Below are 23,604 nucleotides of genomic sequence, written 5' to 3' on the forward strand. Positions count from 1 at the left end.
TGAGTGACAACAAGCTTAAGGAGCTTTACCACTAAATACATAGCAGGCAGGTTAACGTGTCCTAGTTACATCAGGAAGCTAGCGGGAAAAGCAAAATTACACTTGAAATACAACCTTGCTCACTTGTAAAGATGAAATAATACACAACAGCTTATTATTTATTCAGATTTTTCAGTGAATAAAGGAAACCTCACCTTAAAATGAAGACTGTGTTTATCACATTAAAGAATCGCTGACTGGTGGTTCTGCCTTTTGTTAAGTAAATGATTGCAGAGTATTAGTTTAAATGCATGCTGACATTTAATCCATGACGAGTTTAGAATTCAACAATATATCTGTGAATACTGGAGGTCAAGTTCAGATTTAAAATATTACAAATTGATTATTTGGTTATCCACTAATGGAGTATATGTGAGAGAGGGAGGGAGGAGGGGAGGGAGAGGAGGGAGGAGGAGAATATGGAGGGAGATTACAGGTGAGAGTGGAGTCACTGTACATTCAGTGAGTGCATTCAGAGCATGCTCAGACTTAAGGTAAGTATGAGTGTTAAGCAAACTCAGATTTATTGAATGGACATATCAGGTTGCACGCCCTGGGGGAAGGTTCTTTGATGAGCCCACCCTGGCAGCAGCCAGGCTTTCCCCCACAGGCTGAGTGTCTGCAGGTACTGTGTTATTCATTGCTTATGGAATGTGGTTTTATTGCTTATGATTCAACCATCAGTTCTTGTCTTCTATATTTCTCAAGCATATATAACAGAAGATGATTAATTGACCTCAAACTAATAGGACCACTGAAGGGTGTCTGGAGAGCTACCATTCCTATCAAATATTGATACATAAGATATTAACTTACATTTTGTTGGATACTGTGTGCCACTATGGTTTCATGTGTTTCTAAGATCCACTTTGGTATTCTAAATCTCGATAAAAGTGCCCCAGGGCTTACCCACTGATAATGAGCCAGTTACATCTAAGAATTTGAGGTTAACAGATAAGAACATAGATAAGAACAGTTTTGTAGTTTCTGTAGAATTATTTTAATAGGCATTACTGTCAATGATTGTTTTTACTGATGATCATGTATAATTTATTTGTCAATTGACATTCTTCTACAAGAATAAGAAAGGATTTCCCCTTAAAAAAAAACACTAAATATGTGAAGGGGGGAAAAGCATGAGGTAGAGGAGCCCTCATTGTGTGCTGTCCGAATGGATTGAATTTCATGTGGGTGTGCGATTTCCAGGTACCCAATATTCTCGAGCCATTCACACTCAGTATTATTATCTGGACTAAAACCGTATTAAATGCTGAGAATGGTGAACTGGTGAAAATAACAGAGTTCAGGGCAATTTGTTGATCATTATCTGCTTGTGTGATTTTATGTCCTGCATATAATGGAGAAACTCATTTGGGGGTGGTCACATGGAAACGGGAATGGCATCATGACGAGAAACACTAACCATGTGATGTTCCCTTTTCCTTTTTAACTCTGCACAGCACCTTTTCCTTACATGCCTCTGTTTTTCTTTTAGTGGCAGAGCATTTCTATAACACTGGTTGAGAAAGTTCAGATGATCGCTGTAATCCTAGGATCCCTGTTCTTAATAGCGAGTGTGACTTGGCTCCTCTGGTCAGCCTTCAGCCCCTATGCAGTGTGGCAGAGGAAGGACATCCTTTTCCAAATCTGCTATGGAATGTATGGTTTTATGGATCTAGTGTGCATAGGTAAGACCACAGTATTCGATATTCACAAACTGTCGGTAATGCATCTCTTTCAGCATCTCCACGTTTACCAGTGTGTCTAATATGTGCAGACTGTTGCTGTGTCCATCATCTTCACTTCTGGTTAATTACTGGGGCAACGAGGAGAAGGTGGCCACAACTGGGCTGCTTCTAGGTGTAGTTTGAAGAGAAAAATAACAAGCCAGTGTTCATTTAATGTGGCATATTTTGCAGCCAAGAAGAAGATGGGGTTTGAAAATAATTACTTGGCATGAGCTACGTTAGGAATGTCACTTGCCTAAGGGGCAAGAACACATCAGTTCCCTTCCCAAGGCTAAGGAAGCATGGGCCGATGCCAACAGCAATATCCTGGCTTCTCAGAGATGATTGTGCCCTAAAAAAACCTACGTCATAGTTGGAACTCAGATTCCTTCAGGAACATAAATGGCCCCTTGTAAAGTTGAGAACATGGGTCAATTTTCCTTGTTTAATTTCCCTAAATGTAGCTAAAATAGACTTCATGAGAAAAGTTATGCTCATTGTTCACTTGTCTGGTCAACAGAACATGCAGCATTCAATGATGTGTTGGTGTGACGTGTTCTTCCAGGCACTGTGATGGTGACAGTTAATGTCTTGTCATAAAAGCACCTGGTGAAGGGCACCCAGGCGAATTTGCCTGCTCTAAAAGACTCCTGGGGTGTAAAATCGAACCAAAGGGGAAGGTGGCCATGATTTAAAGCACTAGTAGCATCTCATTACCTGCTTAGAAATGCCCATTTCCAGGCTCAACCCAGACCTACTGAGTCTTGAGAGGTAGAGTTGGAGTCAGTGTTGTGCATATTGTCTGCAGTGTTGATGAACACTGAAGCCAGAGAGTCAATGGTCCTTGGCCAAAAGCAGCATGCATGATCAGATGACTTGGTTTCTGATCCTAGCTTCTGCATGAGTAGTTCTGCTTTATCTGTCCATTCTGCCTTTCTCCCCATGGAAATAATGTTGACCAGGCAGTCAAAACAAAGACGACCATGATTATGAAAGAATCCTATTATAGTTGGCAATGGATATGGATATGTTGTGCATAAGTCAGAAACACCAAAGTGTTGCTAAGTCACTTGAATTAATATCTGTATATATGAGTGTCTTAATTTAACTAGAAATTTCCATATCCCCAGTTCTTTTATAAAAGGAAGTTTACACACATTTAAAATACAGTCACCCAGGCTTTCCTTGCTTTCTTTCTTTCCTTGTCATGAATGCAAGGTTAAGAAGAAAGAAAATGATGAAACATCAGGCCTAAAATGAGAGATGAAGGATTTCTCCTTTGTCTGTTATGAAAGTTGATAATCTAAGTACAGCTTGCCTGGGTAATTAGACACATGTGAGCACTCTTACAGTAACCATGCAGATGGAGATTTAATGTCTAGGTCCTTGCTGTAAATAAAGAGGAGCCATGAAATCGTTCTCCATCCCTCAAGCATCTCAGAGAATGTGTTTATCCCCTGATGTCTGTTATTTAAAAAAAAAAGGTATACTTCCTTAGCCTGGAGGAAAGGATTTTAAAAGTCTTTACCATAAATAAAGGATAAATTCAGGAGAAGATAGATCTATTTACTTGTTAATATGAGCATTATGTGTATACCAATAGCTGAAGTTTTGTGTTTTTTTTGTACCAACAAAAATAAATTTAAAGAAGAAAGTGAAATACAGCAAATGATCATCATGACTCACTTGGCTTAAAATTTAACCTGTAAGGTCTGATTGCCTTTCCTTGCCTCTTTGTAAAACTAAGAAGGACCAGATGCCTCCTAGGTAGGAAAGCATTTCCACGAGCTTCACAGTGTGCATGTGTTGCTAAGTTATAACATATTACTGTCAGCATTTTAATTAAGACCATTAGAACTCTGCTTTCAAGAACACAGGCATGTGAACTAGTAATCTTTGGGAAATCGGTGCTATATTTGGGCTCCTCCTTTGAAATTTGAATGTTCTCTCATTTTATAAAAATCAAGTCTCTTAGAAACAGAAATACTTGCCATGTTTTCTAGAGACATTTTAGAGAGTAAGTTTGTATCTGTATTATAAATATTGAAAATACGCTCTGTTGTCTTTTGCTTCCTCAGTCTGTACTCTCTCATTCAGTGATCTATTTGCAGAGTTGGAAAAACATCAATTCAGATCAGACATCACTTCCTTTGGCAACCTTATTAATTAGTATATTTTAGATCTGTGAAAATGTCAGGTTCTTTTACCCCAAGAAATTGAGAAAGCAACATAACAAAGGATGCATTAGCCAACTGGATTAATGCCAGAGCCAGCCCCTGCCAACATTTCAAATTAATTTAAAAGTCTCCTAATTAAAAGTGCATACTAACAAAAATCACATAGATTACACCTTGGAAACAATTGAGTGGAAGACAAAGACTTGGAAAAGAAAGGATTGTTACAATTTTTCACAATATTTACAATTGTGAGTTTAGTTTGCTCAACCTAATTATTGGACATGTTCTGTGTCTAGGTACTAGGATTAAAAGTGAGGTCAGTTGTTTTTCTGCCTTCAGGCAGGCCAGGGCCTCATGTGGATATAGAGGTCTTCAGAACCAAAATGAGGTATCTTGTCAAGCCCTAATAATCAATCAACCAAGCAAATTAAGTGTTGGAACACTGAGGAAGAGATCTCATGCTCGTGCTTGCTAAGAACTGTCTCCAAACACCGTAGAACCACAGCTTTGTACAGAGACCACCACAACCTCACACCTTACTTGTCTCACCTTGAACTGGTGTCTCCCTTGGGCATCATTATATTTTTAATCCTCTATGGCCAAAGATTATTTCAAAGTATTTTATCCACCTCCCTTCATTTTTTTCCCTTGAAAAACTTTTGCTGGCCTCCATATCTCTGAAGACACACCTAAGTTACCGAGGTGCATATATTCCCAGTGCCATTTCAAAACCTAATTCCCTGGAGATTCCCTGTCACTATTTGTGGCTTAGTTTGACAGAGAACTTAAGTGTGTAAACATGTAGTTGGAAATATAATAGGGTGTGACATCCTGGGCAGGCAAATGGTAGTTCAATGGTTCAGGGAGTGGTCCCTGTCCCAACACTGCCTGGAGGGTAAGTCTCAAGGAAATTTCATGGAGGAAGAAGTGACAGGCAAACAACCTAATAGCTAATGCCTGGTGTGAGCAGAGATGCTGCCTTACTGGTACTGAAGGAGGCCTCTTCATTTCTCCACAGAGAGGGCTTAGAAGCAATTGGAAGGGTTTTTTGTCAGCTTTCCAAACTTGATTGCTTTTTAAACAAGACAGAACAGATTGACAGTTTGAATGGAATGTTCTTTTAAAAATAATCCAGAAAAATACCCACATGATTCTTCTAGGGGAAAATATAAAATTCAGCTATTTTATGAAAGTCTTAAGAAAACAAATCATTGTAGAGACATTTTAAGGTTTGTAGAACCTGTTTTCTGGGCCTAGGAATAAATCCATGGCCTTGTGCTTGCTAATGCAGTCCTCTACAATAGAAATACATCCCCTACCCCAGAAAACATCCGTAACTGAGAGCATTTGAAAATTCTTTACCTGATACATTGAATGTTGAACTTTTTGTTGATATTTTAATCATTAATTTTCTTCCTAAGGGTTGGCTTATTACTTGTTATTACTTTAATGTTTTAAATTCTCCCAGGGGTCTACGTTGAAATACTGAAAGCCAGCCTGCCACATAGAAATTTCCATAGATATAAAAATGGTCCATATCTGCACTGTTGAGTACCATACACATAGCTATGCTTGGCTGTTTAATGTGTAAAAAGTGTCTAGTGAGAATGAAAAAAGTAGATTTTTAAGTTAAAACTCCTTTAGATTAATTTAAGTACACATATGTAGTTGATGACTAACATATAGTCAGACCACAGAGTGGCCAATGTGTAAATATTCTATATAAAAGTTTCTCCTCATCAAAATAGATGGACTGTAGTTCTTTAACAATTAAAGGACTTAGTTCTGAGAAAGGAGTAAGGTAACAAGAAGTTCAAAAGGACTAAGACTGTGAAGGAGACTAAAAGACCATTCTCTGGGTTGAGAGCCCCAGAGAGACCAAGAGCCACAAAGTAGAGACATGCTTTAAAGTTTATACATAAACTAAAATTTCAAGCTATATTTGTTGAACAACCTGTGTTTGTTTGTAGGAAGTATAATATGAAAAGGTATTTGGGGATCACTTTCAAGAACCTAAATGGATGTCATTCAGACTAGCATTATTCACAGGACAACCTAATCCTCTGAGATATACCCCCAGAGATAGTAGCTTCGGAAGTATAAACTAACATAGGCTTTTGCTGACTTTTCCAAGGAAGATTTGCACATTGGACTAGGAAAGATTAGAAACCCAGGAAGGAAGAGTCAGTGTGGGAGTGGGCCAGGGCACTTGTTAGAAGATTTGGCTTGTTACATTGCTCTTACAGGGATTGGAAGATTTTAATCCTCTGACCGTGTGATCCAGAGGGTGTGTTGGGAGAGGAAGATATTTATTAATGAGCACTTGGACATTTTAGGAGATGAAAGGACAATGAGTCGGTTTCTTACCTTGCAAGTAAAAACTGAAGGTATTAATGTGAACATTGTAGAAGTGACGAACTAAAGCCCTGTTGTGTTAGTGAGATTCCCACAACTTTCTTTAAAGAGAAGCCCCTTTGTCATTAAATAGGCATCCCTGGTAAGAGAATTATTTGTGGTAACAAGGACAAATAATCCTGGAATGCCTTCCTGCCAAAATTATGCATCTTTACTTGTGTAATATCACAGAGTTAGAAAACATACTTTAAAAAAATTCTAATAAACACCATAAGTTGGTAGCAAATCCATGTCTGAGAAAGACAGGTTTTGATCTTTCCCAGGACATAGTGGAAGGCACTGGTTATTGTTTCCATCTTTTAAAAAGTGGATTTACACTCTTTTCAAATATTTCTAGCTAGGCACATTATCTGCACATCTATTTTATTTGTGATTGTGAAAAATCTACATTTATAAAAAGGACACCTGACTCACAACCCTTTTCTTGAAGTGACACTCCCTTAATGTTCTAAGAATGAACATCTCAGCATTTTAATATATATCCAGATCATTTTGTTCTTAATGATACCGGATTCTGAGGAACATCACTTTCGTGCTCTACAAATGAGTGCAGGATATAGTGCTTTCCACCCAACAGTGTGATCGCCAAATCTTTGCTTGTTGGTTCTACCAGGATTTCCTTAACTCCCATCTGCTGAGGGCTATGTAAGCCATTCAATGCCACTTTTGCCATGAGGGGTAACGCTGTAGTACACACCTGTTTTAACTGTTTCTTCAGACAGATTCCTGAGATTGGAGGGTCTGAATAGAGTAGTAGGCATATGTATTAGAGTTTAGAGGATCCCTTTCAATAATCCACTACACATCCTTGGCCGTTTAAAACCCACCAAGGTATGACTCTCCCATACCTTGGTTGCTATCACCTCGCTTTCTTATTGCTACTGTGGCTTTAGCAATACTAAGACTCTTGGTACTTTTTTTTCACATCACTTCTGTAACTAATCAGTATGGCAATTTTACCTAAGAAAATAAGTACGGCCACCTGGGGTCATGCCAGCAGGCAGCCTGTCTTCCCTACAGTTTTGAAGAACAGTGGTGCAGTGTACAGCATCACAAGGGAAGGTTCCTGTGACTTACTTCCATGTTTTCTCTCTGAGGTGAGGTTCAGCAGGGATGATGGAGAACGGTATCCACTGACTCACACACTCCGGATGCCCCAGCATGCTTAATTGCTCTGGGGTCAGCTGCTTCTGCTGTTGGACACCTTTGTTTTTTGTTTCTGTGAAGAATATTTCGCCTGAAAATAGTTGAAGAAAACAGCATCCCTCTGTCACTTGGCTCATCAACAAAATTACTCGTCTGTGACTTTTCTTCTCCCTGTTCATTTCTGAATTTAAAGCACAAGATCAGAGAATGAAGGGGTGAACATTGGTACGCTCATCCACCTTGGTACACACACTCAGATGTACTTACCAGGAACCAAGGATCACTCTCAGAACTCTTTTGAAATGACATAAATTTACAACCACCCCACCTTGAATGCTACTGATCTCATCTGAAATAATGACATGTTTAGTTTAATATAGCTCTTTACTCTGTACTGCTTTTAAGCGCTTCCAAATTTAGGGAATTCTAAAAAGTAAACCAGGATATGCTAGAGGGATGAACAGATCAAAATATTTTCTTCTTACTGTACCAATTACAGTCAACACTGAAACATATGCTTCTTTAACAGAAGGCTCATATCATCCCAACTAAATTTTTATTCTCCTATATTTTTAATCAAAACAGTTATTTAAATTCAAACAAGTCTCATAGTCGTGAGGCTAGCTATATTGAAATGTACTTCTCACTGTTAAATATTTATCAGTTTGAAGTTTCTTGGGCACACAGACTTCTCAGGAGTTACATCTGAATGTATTCACACTTCATTATAGAGCATCAAAATGATAAACACAATTTTAATGTTTGGTTGACTGTATTAGACATATATTTACATTTTAAAGAGCAAAGATACTCCTTTTGTCCCTTTTGTCTGGCCTTTTAGTTTAGACTAGCATTCATTGTACAGGTGATTTTGCTTCAATTTGTAATATTTTCCAGGTTTAAAAGTTAAAAATAGGGTCAGGACGATGGTTTGATGACTAAATGTGCTTGTGACACAAGCCTGATGACTTGAGTTGAATACTCTGACCCCCAGTAAGTGGCAGACAGTGAGAGCACTGTGACAGCATGTGCTAGTAAAGTCAGCAGTCCTGTGGGAAGTGGAGGAGGAGACAGGAAAATCTCCATAAAACTCATGAACTAGGTAGCTGACCATGGCAATGGTAACAGTAGGAGACACCCTTCCTCAGACCCAGTGTAGATAGAGACTGCAGAGATTGATCCGCAGTTATGAACATTCCCTAACTTGTGGAGAAACTAGATCTCCTTCTTAGCACCAACATCACAGCTCACAATGTCTGCAATGCATATGGTGCACATACATGTATACAGAAAAAAATCCCTCTTACATAAAATAAAAATAAATCTTTAAAAAGTGTACAAAGGCTAGGATTGTTGGGATAACCCACCTTTATACATGTTGAAGGGAGGGTATGTCCCTGTATTTTCAATTGTTAATGGTTGGGCCTGCATTATCAGTCTAGCAGAATATGTAACTGCTTGTCACTTCCTCACCTGGCCCCAAAGAAAGGCAAGCAATAGCCTCCAAAGTCAACTGGATGACTAAGGAGCATGGTTTTTGCATAATAAAGAGCTGGCTGCTAACACAGAAGGACTAGCAAAAGGAGGGAGGGAGAGAGATAGAGATGGATGGATGAATAGATGGATGAGTGAATAGATAGATGATAGATACATATATAGATACCTGATAGATGATAGATAGACAGACAGACAGACAGACAGACAGATAGATAGATAGATAGATAGATAGAATTGTGGGTTAATATTCTGTTAATGGGAAATTTTAAAAGTACATTTTCTCTGGGTATTAAATGAGTAAAAATGAATAATTTCAGCTAGAAGAAATTTCAGTACTACCATAAATAAGTTTATCAGGGATGGCCATATAATCACAAAAGGTCTGTGGGCCATCTCTATTGCTTTCAATAAATACGAAGCAACTGACATAAGAAAACAGATCTCCTGCCCTGGAAACATAAAATTCTAGTAAATCTCAAGCAAAAAGTAAAAAAAAAAACCAATATATTCTTGTTTTCTGGTACCTTTGGAATCACTTAAACATTGAAAATATTTTTAAGAATTTTGTGCGGGGGCTGGGGATTTAGCTCAGTGGTAGAGCGCTTGCCTAGGAAGCACAAGGCCCTGGGTTCGGTCCCCAGCTCCGAAAAAAAGACCAAAAAAAAAAAAAAAAGAATTTTGTGCGAAGAATGAATTTACAGAGGAAACAGAAGAATTAAAAATATCACTAGAAGTTGAGACAGGTCATAATTAGAAGGCAGCAAAAGAGCCTCCACTGTTCATCATAGATAAGATGTGTGTGCTTGAAGCAGATGCAAGGTCATTGTCTAAAAGATCACACATGTTAAAGCTATGAAACATATGGAAACATGAAACTCATCAGATGGCTCCAAATAAATAATGTAAAATTACTAAGGGAGGACCAGTATGTTTGCTCCACTACTTATGTCCTGTGGGAGATGTTGTTCTACAGGCCTGGGGTCGGGATGCTTGAATGGAGGAGGCTTTTTCCTAGACCTAACTAAAGTGAGGCTGGACTACCAAAGTCTAGCATATTCTTGCATGGGTTAACATTCTTTGTTGGAAGTAATAGTAAATACCCTAGATGCCAGTCATTCTCCTGTCCCCTCCCTAGACACCAGCATTCCAGAGTGACCTGAATTTAATGAATGTTCTCCATTCAACACTATTAGCAATTCCCATAAAAAGGATTTAATAAACTTGTGGAAGTTTTCCTATGATAAAACCCTCAGAATCTAGATGCATTCTTCATCATACCCCATCCTTTATCCAGGAACCACCATCACTTTCCAGTTTGGAACTAAGCTCCTGGAGCTATTTAGGAAAGGAGCTTTGAAGTCAATAGTCAACATTCAGCCATAGAGTGGGCTGCGCAAGGCTGCCTCCATTCTATATTTGACAGTCTGGGTTTTAGTTAAAGGTGGGCTGGGGGAGGTATTGCTTCTTTTTGTGTACTGCTGAGCTATGTAGGAAGCACAGACATGGTTAAGTCTGCCTGAATCATAAGACATGTGATAAAAGAAGCCCAGCTTAATACTGCTTGGCGTAACAACCACAAAAGTTGATTAGCTTGTATTCCCTTTCTTGAATATCTGTCTCACTGTAATTTTCAGCTCCAGGAAATTCCTTTATTTTTCTTGAGCTATAATTTTTTTCAGGGACCTACAATGTGGCTCTTAGGAGACTTTCACCCTTCTACTTCTGTAAGGACAGAACAGTCTTCTCTTCTAGCCCTGGGCCCCTCTGGGTTTCCCCTCAAACCCATCTTAAGTAGATGATAGCCTGTATGGTTGGCTGCATTGTCAGTCTGTGCCATGTCTGACTTCTACTACAGAATGCACATTCTGCTAGTTCACTAGAAATCATTCTTTAGCTGTAGTAGAATTTATTTATATGGACATATCATTATTCTTTGACTTCAGAATCAGCTAATTGCCCTGGACTTTAGGAAATGCCACTGTTTCATTCAGAAAGTGTCCAATGGCAGTCAACTGGAAACACAGTCCGGGTCAACCCCGAACACCAGCCCCAGCCTCAAATGCCACAGACTGTGACCACAATTTGAATGCATGATAGGGGCAGAGAAAGAGTGGATCTGAGCTATTTGAATTGGTTAAAATAGGAAAAAACTTTCATACTTTCTATGATATGAGAAGTAGGTCATTTGCCCTTTCTTGGGAAGTTTAAATTATAGGATTTTTTTCTAGGCCTTAATCATGGTGATGTTTACCAATTTTGGCTATACCATGGTTGGCTATTAGTGATGCTGTTGCATTTTGAACCCCAGAAATTAAACTAGGAACGAACTCATCTCTAATACATGACATTATTGGCTGTGCTGGAATGGTCTCTCATCACTAATTAACCCCATAGGTCTCCTATGAAGGGTAAAATTAAAGATACTGTTTTAAGAAAGCTGTCATCTTAGATGACTGTGTAAAAACCTAGTTCTTCTAAGGAAATATTAGCAAAAGTAAAAGAATAGCAGACCAATGCTATTATTGCTAACTTCCATTTTCTTCATAAGAAGTTGAGACCCTCTCTGCTGGGTCTCTCCATGGAGAGCTGCCTACCCAGCTTGCCTTTTGGCACACATATGCCACTTGCATTATGTATTGACATTGTACTACTCCTGAAGTACATGGCAGAGGAAAAAACACACACACAAAAAAAAAAAAAAAAACAGAAAATGGGGTAGCACACAGGGCCTCAGGCCAGATACAACACATTGCCTATTTTTGACTTGAGATTAGTTGGAGTGGTTGATATTTTTTTGCATTTTCAATGGCTAAATATACCAAAAGATACATAAAAATTACATTAACCTGAAGTGTAATATTTGTAATATTGTATGGAGATAAAGCCACATCCATGTAAGTGTGTGCTATCAATGAGAAGTTGTAACAGAGATCAAAGGGTTTTCATAGCCTGAAAAGCTCACTATTGGGCCCCCTTTGCATTTTTTAAGCAGGGTGTAGCTTGCCCACTGCTTTGTCTACTTGCTGTAGAGAAACATTCACTGAAAAAGATTAAATACAACCTGGAAAGTACCAGGAGAGAAGCTTCTGAAGACTGATGAGAAAATGGATCATCAATTTAGGGTCAGCAAAGCCTGTGTGCAGGAAAAGTCTTGAGCTAAATTTGGAATGAGAGCAGAAGCATGGAAAGGGTCTAGAGTGGGAGCAACTGCTGGGACTAAGCAAGATGCATATGGTAGTTCATACCTCTTCATTTCATCCCTTCATCTCTATCTCTCTCTCGTTCTCTTTTTCCTTCCTTCCTTCCTTCTTTCCTTCCTTCCTTCCTTCTTTCTTTCCTTCCTCTCTTCCTCTCTTCCTCCCATCCTCTTCCTCCTCCTCTCCCTCTTCCTCTTCTTCCTTCCTTTCTTCCTTCCTTCCTTCCTTTCTTTCTTTCTTTCTGTCACTTCATTATATAGCCCTGGCTGGACAGGAACTTGATATACAGACTACACTAGCCTCTAAATCCAGGAGATGAGGAGACCATAAGACAATTTAATGCATATAGTTGAACATCCTGATACTGAAGAAATATCATTGATAATCATAGGCATGAAGGAAGGGCTGTCATATAGCAGAAAGCTAATAAAGATATTGCAATTACCTAAGCAAGTGATTAGGGATTCTTAGGTCTGGTAGGAAGCTGCCATAATGGAAAGGGATACATCGGATGAACCAGTGATCACTGTGGAGCCAGTTGGAAGGGATTGCAGTTGTGGATTTAGGTAGAGCCTCTCAGGGACTCATAGAGGCTGACGTCATTTCCCCGAAGGGTGGGGCATCAGAAGATGGTTAAAGGAGAGAAAGATCATGGATTCTTCTTGATCATTATTAGAATTTCTGGGGGAATCCTAGGGAATGTGGCCAGCAAGCAGCTGGAATTAAGAGTCTGCTACTGAAGATAGACATTGGAGGCAGAGATTTCTATGTGGTAGCTGAGACCAGCGTCTACAAGGAAAATGATTTGGGCAAGATGAGCTGAAGTTTGAGGAACATAGGGAGATGGAAAGGGTGGACTATCATGGCTAGAGTAGGAAAGGTAAACAAAGGAAGAGAGGGGATTGTGTGGTCCAACCAGCAGTCATTCCAGGTAAGGAGAGCAAAGCAGATGTGGCAGAGTGGAGACACACAGAGATGACAAACACTGCAGCATCGTGAAGAGGGCCACAAGAGGGCTCGAAACATACATTTCTAAGTCTTGCCTGACAGAGGATGCAGTTAAAAATGGTGCAATCTAAAGGGGATATGGACTTGAGAAAGATAATGTTCCTTGCTTGGCATATTTGGACATAGACAGCTAGTAAGGAGAGATGCTTGTTGGAAGTCAGAAGAAAGAGTGAAGATCCAACTTTAGAGAGACCCAAATGTGTTCTGTGGTATTGTGAAATATGACAAGATCATGAAAGAAGATAAATCAGCTTAGAAAGAGAAAGAAGAAATTAGACCACATGATGATGAGGCCAAACTCTTGAAAGCAGACTCTATTGTCCTCATTCAGAAAGACACAGAAAAAGCAGCTCCTTGTGCTTCTCAAACCCACAGACCGATCCCGAGAACTTTGGGCATTTCCTGGCTTTGTACTATTTTGAGATGCATTTGTCACTCAAGGGAATGTGACCGTGACCATTCCTTCAAATGTAATAATAAAAACAATTGATGAATGAATTGACTTCTCAGACTGCAAGGTTGAGATGAATAGGCAGCTTGTTTTTCATTCTCTGTCTTTTTCTTAGAAACAACAGAGAGGAAGCCATACTTTCCTGGGGCTCTAGTCCTGGCACAGTCATTTCTAAGCATCTGGGTTCATAAGTGTTTTGATTCAGCCAAGTATTGGTGACCAGGTTGACAGGAGGAAGGAGGAAGAAGGTGTACAGTTTCTTGTCGAATACAAATCCCATGTGACTCTTTTGCCACCAGTGATCCCTGTTCACGCCCCATTTTCCTTGAGGGCAAAGCCTACTGTCATAGAACATGGGCAATGATGACCCCTTAAGCTTTTTCCAATCTAGTTTTGAATCACACACTTGAATTCCTCTGCCAATGTTTTAAAATATTACTTTAATATTTGAAAGAACTATAGTCAAGGTTTTAAGCACACAAATTTAGTCCGTGCTTCTCAGGCATTCTGGAGATCCCACTGGTGCCTGCTTTTCTTTTTTTTCCCATTCCCTGGAATTCAGCAAGGACTGAGTTTTTACCATATGTCAGGAAATGGAGTAGGATTAACATCCACCTAAAGGGAAAAGAAGACAGGGCTCAGACAGGCTAGGAACACACAGCAGATTAGGAGCCACAGTGTTTATACAAGATATTATAGTACACGAGATTAGCAGTATAGATCTGTCCTATGGGAGCTGAAGATGATAGGAAGGGAAGAGCAGCTGACAGATTGTGTTTAATAAGGAAATGGAAGAATCTGGCCTTCAAAGATCCATGTTTGCTAAGCAGACAATGCAGGGAATGCTCATTTGCTGGAACAGTGATGGGTAGACTAGAGTAAGTATAACCTGCATCTTTTTGGAAAAGGGTCTGCTTCACTCAGGTCAGCCAGTGAAAGGTGACTTCTGCATCAAGGTGGGCTTCACAATCTGGTGTGATCAGCCTTGGAGATCCAGCCTGACAGGGCTCCTCCCATCCACCTAAAGAACAAAGATCTTACAGAAGATGTAGGCATTGCCATAGAACAGACATGAACTTTATGTAGTGGATTCTGAGGAGCTTCATCAATCCTTCATCCATCACTATTAGGGTCTCTGATAGTATAATGTTCACTTCTTGATGTACACAATGATCCGCATTAAGGGTGTGGTACTTTTTGTAACAGCAGTATCTAAAAATTAGCCAGTGTCTATGCCAAGGCCTTTTTTTTATCATGGCAGAATTCTTTGTAGTTATCAATTTTCTCCTACAGGGGTCTCCTAAGAGGGGTAATGGTGGATCTATGCCTGCTGTTGGTTATTAGAACCAGCACCACACTCTTAAATCAGCTGTAGATAATTCTGAGAGAAGTAAAGGTCTCTATCATTCATATTCTACAATGGGAAAATCAGCACATCTTTTGTAGATAAACATGTGTTTTATATTGACTATTTCTTTATATAATTTATTTATGTCTGGACATCACAAAACACCCACTTATGATTAGCACATTGTGGTTTACAGAGCCCTAATTTGACATCAATTTAAAATAACTATTTTGTGATGGTGTATATATTGTTTGACTTCATTTAACTTCTGGCATCTGGCTGTTTTGCATTTTTATGTTTTTAGCCTTCATGCATAGTTCTGTTCAACAACAGAAATGTTGTAGACCATAGATAAGTAACTGACTTACTGTTATTGCTTCAAGATACTTTCGAACAATACTCAACAAGGAGATGCCTTTTTAGCAATGGCTTCCAGGTTTCTCTAAGCACTGGGAGCATGACTTGGGAAACAGCGCTAGGAGAGCGAATGGACTTCATGGCATTTTGCACTTTTTTATTGTCATTAATAAGGGTGGACACAAGGATGAACATAGCACAGTGCACCTTCAAAGGTCAGAGGACATCCCTTTCCACTTTTAAGTGGGCTCTGAGGATTGAACTCAGGTAGTCTGGTGTCTACACCAAGCATTCTACCCACTAAGCACCACTCCAGCCTTGCACAGAATTTTAGCAAAGTTTATCACCATCAAGGATATAGTGGACTACAGTTTCATTTTGAGTATTTTTATTCTTCATGCATAGTTCAATTCAACAATAGAAATCTTTACATCTTACCATTTTGCACGTGATCCTTCTAAAACAACAACACTATTGCTTTCACTAACTCCTGCCAAAAATAAAGGCATCAGAAGCAAGGCCAACTAAAGCCATTGACTCCAAACTGCTCTACCAAATAAGGAATAGACAGATTCAAAGCTTTAGGCTGCTTTTGGAGCCACCGACTCTTCAGGTTGGTTGTCATACTTGGTTTTGTTTTGTTTTATTTTGTTTTTTGTGGGTTTTATTTGTTTGGCTGCTTGTTTTTGTTTTTGTTGTTTTTAAGTAGATTCTTCTCACATATAATACATGTCAACCACAGTTTCCCCCTTTCTCTACTCTGCCCAGATCCGACAACTTAACTTTTCCCCAGATTCCTTCCCCTTCCATCTCCCTATCTCCCTTCCAAGACACACAAACCAAACACACACACACACACACACACACACACACACACACACACACACACACACACATTGCAAAAGCCCTCGCACTGGACAAGGCAACAGAACAAGGGAGCACACAACAGGAAAAATAGTCCCTAGAACTCAAATCTACAGCAAGTACACAGAGGACCTGGAACAGACAGCTGCAGGCCCCGCCCCATTTTTGCCACTTATAGCATTTGAACCCATACTCGTGCTTGTAAGTGTTCATGTGCACACCCACACATACTGGGGTGGTGACATCTTGGCCAGGAAAAAAAGAGAATTCGAAACTAGAAATTTTAGGGAATTTCAATCAAAATTTCCTTGGTCCAGGTCTCTGCTGCACTTCCCAACCTTTCCCAAGGACATTTGGGTTGAGCAGAGCAGGGCAGTGCACAGGGATTTCTCTTTTTGATGACTGAACTTCCTGGGAAAGGAAAGATGAGTATAACTTGTCCAATAGCTTGGCAAAGTTTTCCCAGCTCATGATATTGCCTTCCAAAAGGACTCTGAAATCTGGTTTTCCATGAAGTAGATTGGTGTATGCACATGGGTGTTTGACTACTATGATTCTGGTTTGGAATGTTCCATGATGGCTCATGTGTTGTATTGAAGGTTTTTAGATCATGGTGTTGTGTTCAGAGGCAAGGCTCTAGGGAGGTGACTGGATTTGAGGGCTCAGACCTACTCATTATGAATTCATCACTTGCTGGTCATTATGGAAGGTGATAGAAAATAGGGAGTAGTACTCTGCCACCTGAATGCCATGAGATCAGCTGCTGTGTTCCTTCCAGCCCTCCCTGCACCACCACGGAGTCCAAATAAGTGGAGCCACACAGCCATTGATAGGACCTCTTGAAACTGAGAGCCAAACAATCATTGTCTTCCCCAGGGATTTTGTTTTAGGACAGAAAGCATCTTAGTAATATCAATCTGTATTATTGAAGCACAGAGATGCTTATGATAGCAACAAATTATATAATGTCTCTCAAATCACAACCTCCAGTATTTAATTTACTTAAAATTTAAATGAAGATAATAGTACCTTTTCTATAATATTGTGGTCAGGTTATATGCTATAACAATACTAGAGATTGGATGGTCAAACAGGAAACACTTGTTTGTCATGCTTCTGGAGGTCAGATAATTTATGGTACTGTCATACTTTATATCCCATAGAGCCTTCAGGACTGCCATCTCCTAGTTATTCCATCACACTGCCTTACCTGGTTGTGGGCAGTGGGAAAGAGGGAGGCATGGAGGAGGGAGGGACAGAGAAAGATAAATGTTGAGCCAAGGGGCTAAACATTAATATCAGATAAAATTTGTTTGATTATAAAACTTAAAAGCATTCTCCATCCATTTTTCCCTCTCTCTGCTGTGTGGTATTAGGTACTGAACCCAACTCACGGCAGCATACTTAGGCTAGTGTTTACCACTGAAATAGATCCCTAGCCCAATTCTTTGTTAGTTAAAACACTTTGGGTATGAAAGTAACACTTGGGGTGTGAAATTAGAAGTCAAAAATGTGATGTGTGTGTGTGTGTGTGTACATGTGCACGTGCGTGCAAGCACATATGTGCGTGCACACATGGCCAGACATATGGCCATATGAATACATGGACCTTGATAATCTCCTTCATCTCTTATACTCTGTTTCCAAGACAATTACAAGTAACATAATATTTTAAAATTTGGGATTGATTTTACTTACATAACTTTTTTATGTCAGTTAACCCAAAATCTGTTTGTGCCAAGATGATTCCTTAACAAAATGTTCCCTTGCATATCAATATTTTCAACTAAATATATTGTTAAGAAAAAAACTATATGCCTACCACACTCAGTTCTCATACTCTGTTGGCATCCATAGCATTGAATATAACAAGTATATTAAAATAGTTAATATATATGTTTTATAAAAATTATCACTGTATTTCCCTGCAAGGTTAATGGCTCAAGTGAAACATAAATTTAAGCTTCTATTTTTGAGACCTGAAATATCATAAAGTTGTACCACTGATACAGTTCTTTAAAGTTTGGCTTTTCAGCAAAGTGAGCTAGATTTGGATGACTCCTAAGTCTTGGTTTAAGTTTGTGGTGGTCATGTTTTCTTGTAGCCACCAGCTCAAGCAGCATTTTCCATGGCTTCATTGAAATTGAAGAAGAGAGGGAACGTGCCTTGTGGGTAGCATAGGATATAGTCTGTTTAGGAAAATTTAGCCTTCAGAAGGCAATGGGTAACTCTGAAAGCTCATGGGGGAATAAAACAAAATCTATGCATTATTCATGACTCAGTGCAATTGATAAGCAGCAGCCCATGGAGGTGGAGAGACAACAAGAGTGTGTCTTCTGAAAACTGGGATTGTATGACCTATTTCTGCACATTAGGTAGGGGATGGTAATTTTGAGGAAGTGTCCATCCCCTCTAGTAAATGATCTGACTTCTGGCCTTTGGAAGAAGTTTAATGGGGAAAAAAGGCTGAAATTTGAGTAGTTTTCTGTGATGAAGCCATCACGCAACCATCATCACCACTGTACTCACTCCCAATGAGCCTACCTTGGACTGAAATTGCTTTTTGATCAGTGCAAATGGGCTCTCACATCACATAAACTCACTATTGATTTTGTAATTAATAGTAATGTCTTGTATTTATATACTTCCCATCGCAGAGGAAATCCTAGTGTCTCAGGGTTGAGGAATTACGATTTATATCCAAACTCTCCTTCCCAATGCAAAAATTGCATTTTAAGGAAGAAAAAGAAACACTAAATCACTGGCCTTGATGAATTCTGAAAGCTTAATAATAGAAGCAGCAATTAAAACTTAGTCATCTTGACTTATAATTCTGTAGCTCCCTACAAACGACTGGTCAGTTGAATCAACCCCCTTCTTTCCTTTGTGAAAAAGAGCTTCAACATTGATTTTATGCTACTGTCATGATTGACAGAGCACATTTCTCTGGTTATTTTGAGACATAGAAGACTTGGCCTCAAAGACATGTTTATTTAACCAGGTCCTACATGTTCTTAGCAGATTGGTAAACATCTCTGCAAGCTGTTAAGTCACATATACAAGAAACTTATCTTCAGCTAAGCGGGTAGTGTAAATAGACAAAATTCTGACCTCTTTTTTCAAGGAAAAGATACTCATCTCCTGCTTGGCATTGTATTAGCTGATGAATGTATAAAAGGGAGGGAAGGAACAAGGAAGAAAGGAAGACAAAACAGAAGGAAGGAAGGGAAGGAGAGGAAAGATGGGAGAAAAGAAGGGAGAGAAGAGAGGTCAATGTTCTTGGCATAGGCAGGCTCCCAACCCTCCAACACTGAGCTGCTGGTAAATAAGTACCCTTTTAATTACTTGTTCTTTCAGCATCAAAATCATTGGGTTGGCTGTAACTCCTTCCTGTTACTACAATCCCCACCATTTTTCCTTCTGTGAAGATTCATTTTTTTCCTTTTATAGTCAACTTATGACTTCTTTTAAAGGTTAGAATAGCAACCTCTTTGTTTTTCCCAAAGTTTTCAGTTTTCAATACACTAGATTACTAATAAATTATCTGTTATCTCAACTTAGGAAATTTGAATTTCTTTGGTGCAAAAAAAAAACCATATAGAGAATGATAGCTGACTATCTCCATCCCTATATCCTTTACTTGAATTATAATTCAAAGCACATTTATTACTGCCCCCTCCCCCAACATTTCTCCATTCTCTCCTTACTATTGAAACTTAGAAGGTAATCTTTTCGCCATTTTATACATACATCAATCAATTATTTGTACTAAAAAATGTACAGTATTTTTCATTTCATCATGCCCTTGAGAAACTTTCATCTCTCTCCACACTGGCTTTGAGATTTTTATTATGAATCCATGGTAATTCATAAGCCTTTGTTCTTTTATGTCACTGCTGTTGTCCACCAGATCTACATTCTCTAATCACCAACTCTTTTAAGGATAGAAGTTCAGATTGCTTGTGGTAATTTTGCAGTAAGCACTTTTAACCACATTTCCCTGTGTTTTGGGGCAGATGGGCCCAAGGAGTTCAAGTGTTGTGAAGAGTAGGTGTTCATCCTCAAACCCATCATCACTGACAGGTGTGCACCACTCCCATCTCATACACCACCCGATTAAACGACTCTTCCTTGGCCAGTCTGCTGACTGACTTCCAATGCCATTTAGTCTTCTTGGAGGTCAAACACACAGACCCCCCCCTTGTTCATTGGAAGGGTTGTCTCCTCCAGGGTTTCCTTTTACTTCTGTGCAAGTCACAGGGTTACAATCTCCTGGAGCACATGCTGACATGCAAACCCATGGAAAATGTCAGCTGTTCAGTGGGCACGGTATCTGCAGTGACGATGGCTCTATGCTGCCCTGTCACATCTGGTTGATGATTCAGCAGTTTATGGTCCCTGAGTTTCTCACATTGCCTTGATTATTTCCCTGAGAGTTTGCTTCAGAGCAATGTGATTATCAGTTTCAGAACAAGGACCCTGCAGCCAGCCTGCTTGGGTTTGACTCCTGACTCTGTCACTTCCAGCTCTTGTGTTCCAATCAGTTCTTTACAACATCTTCATAGCTTGGCCCTCTTGTTTGTAAAATGAGAACAATATTTACTTCACAAAGCTGTGGTGGGAGTTAAATGAGGTAATATATACAAAGTTATCAAGGAGTAAAGGTGTTTAATAAGTCTGTGTGGTTGCTGGATGTAAGAGAAATCTTTTTCTATCTACTGTGTGTCAGCTATTGTTTTACTATTACTTCAAGAGCAGTGGAAATGGTGATCCTATTATCTACCTCTTAGATTGTCAACTCAGTCTTAGTTCTCACCATCCTGCATGGTATACAGTTGGCACAATGTCAAGTTTAAAAATTAAGCTAGTGATTGAAAACAATGTAGACACTTGAGACAGATGATGGAAGGGAATTACATCCATGACAGCCAACCTCTTCACAGGCTAATCAATTATTTTTCAAAAATGAGCACTTCTACCTGACATGGAGTAGTTCGCCAGTAGCCACCTTGTTAGTCAGAATCCTGTGTTCTCTGATAATGATGAGGGATGGAGAGAGATGAGGCCGTGTCTTAAATGCCTGACCTTTATGCAAGACAGTGTTTTTAACTTCAAACTATAACAGTCATTTTGTTTCTTTGAATTTTAGGCCTCATTGTCCATGAAGGAGCTGCAGTTTACAGAGTGTTTAAGCGATGGCGAGCTGTTAACTTGCACTGGGATGTATTAAATTATGACAAAGCCACAGACATTGAAGAAAGCAGCCGAGGAGAGTCATCCACAAGTAGGACTTTGTGGTTACCATTGTCAGCTCTGAGGAACAGGAACTTGGTCCACCCAACGCAACTAACCTCACCACGGTTTCAGTGTGGCTATGTGCTATTACATCTATTCAATCGGATGAGGGCCCATGAAGATGTTTCGGAAGATAATGGCTCTGGTGAGGTAGTGATGAGAGTGACGTCTGTGTGACAGATGTACATGGCAGCAGAGTGTGGAACCCTGCACATTTCGGAATGTAATTGCAATGAATGGCAAAACCATAGCACTTCTAATTGTACATCCATGAACTTTTTAAAATCTATGCTTTTTATATGAACATTTGAATTGCAAATACATTTTTCTGAAAAAAAAATGAGGCTCCTTGTTTGCTTTGTGACCTGTCGCATCTTTTTCAATTTAGTTACTTACTGAAATTGTCATATGTGTCATTTAACTCTACTTGGTCAAAGGAATAATGAAAAAAATCATTAAGACCTAAAGTATTTTTCTTGCTTATTTTAAATATGTGTGTATCAACATTTTTGCTTCATGTACATTTCAGGCACAGCAAAATAGGTCAGTTCAGAATGCTGCAGGCAGGTTCTACGGAGCCACAGCCTACATATACTCCACAAAACTTCCTGGGGCATCTATCCACACCTCTCAGTTAGAAAACTTGTAACAACAAATATCTGTCCCAAGGACTGCAAACTCTAGGCATTATGGCTTGCTTTTCAACTTCTGGATCAGCACAGAGAGTGTCAAGGGGGAATAAGGGCATGATTAAAATGGTTAGTTTCCTGTTCATGTTAGGTAGACAGCCCTAGTACATCGAGCCCTGAAAAGGCGAATTCACCAAATGCTTCAGGTGCTATAATCACAGAGACACAAAAACTAGCCTCTTCACATTGGCACAGCCTAATATGCTATCATCATTACTTAGTGTCTTGAATTATCTTAATCAGATTTTTCTCTTATAAAAAGCATATACACTTTCTTAATAGCCTAAATGCTACGCCACTGAATGAAATTCTGAGGAATATCTTAACCTACAAGCAGTGCAGATCTTTCTGTTCCTCTGGATAGACTAGATTTTTTTTTCTTTGAAAAGAAGAAAAAATTGAGCTTTTGGCTTCTCAGAAACAGGTTCTAACTAATGGTAGCTGACAATTATCTATAATTCATCTTTGTAATGAAATGATTGACACACATTGCAGGGCAATAATGCAATGTACAAGGATGTAGGCAGGCATGCTTAGAAATGAGTCTCCATGCCTGCTGGTAATAAGTTTAAGTTCACGATCTAAAGGCTTATGAAACAAAGCATTCTGCATTCTATTTTCTAAAATTAATGTTGGTGTCATTGACAACATCACTGTTTGTGTTTACAAGTATGACTGTGATCACTCCATGGAAAATTCTCTTCATTCTGGAAACTCTATTTTTCCAGTTACAATTCTGTGTCACAAACAATGAAAAGTGGACAGTTTATAGAAATGCGAAGAATGAATCACAAAGCTATCTATGGAGGAGTCTATTTAGAGGCAGAGCCAGGGAGAGAAGTTATCAGAATTCTATTTCAAAAGGAGGTTGTTTGTTTTAGTCAGATGCTACATGGTATAGTTCTAGGGGAGGCTCCTGGTCAGTTTAAGAGCACAGCATCTAATGGGGAACAATTTTGGTTACTGTTGGTATCCCAATATAGAGCAATATGTTACTAAGACTTCATCAATAGTTCTTCAGCCTAACAGTGCTCCAGCATACAGCAAGGCCTTTAAGGCAGTGTATATCTGTGAAATTGTATCAACACCCTTGCAGAAAAAGGACCCTGGGATAAGAAATTCTCTGCAATATATTTGTGGAGTACAGGAGAGAGATCTGTGATGATGAGAGTACCTAGTGCCATGGCAAGCCTGACAGCCCTGCCATTAATCATTGTCTGCTTTCTATGTCTAACCCTTACCGTCTCTAATGATTCCACACACACACAAATACACTCATATATACACCCACCCACCCACACATATACATACATACATACATACATACATACATACATACAAGTATATACATGCATGCACACATGCACACACACATGCATGAGCCAAATTAATGT

At 39.3% G+C, this 23,604-nt stretch overlaps 1 protein-coding gene across 2 annotated transcripts in view; it reads left to right on the top strand.

Moving 5' to 3' along the window:
• Marchf11 (membrane associated ring-CH-type finger 11) overlaps positions 1-21,862 on the top strand; it is a 101,372-nt gene extending 79,510 nt beyond the window's left edge. Inside the window, exons 3-4 of one of the 2 annotated variants that reach the window (NM_001101828.1) lie at positions 1,535-1,727; positions 21,376-21,861. In NM_001101828.1, coding sequence (NP_001095298.1) covers positions 1,535-1,727; positions 21,376-21,698 — 516 coding nt within the window. In that variant the 3' untranslated portion in view covers positions 21,699-21,861. Of the gene's footprint in view, positions 1-1,534; positions 1,728-21,375 lie in introns of both variants that reach the window. The other variant, XM_017591020.3, reaches the window with a different exon arrangement.
• The last annotated feature ends 1,742 nt before the right edge of the window (positions 21,863-23,604 follow it).

The sequence above is a fragment of the Rattus norvegicus genome, chromosome 2 (genome assembly GCF_036323735.1).
Source record: "Rattus norvegicus strain BN/NHsdMcwi chromosome 2, GRCr8, whole genome shotgun sequence".
NCBI lineage: Eukaryota > Metazoa > Chordata > Mammalia > Rodentia > Muridae > Rattus > Rattus norvegicus.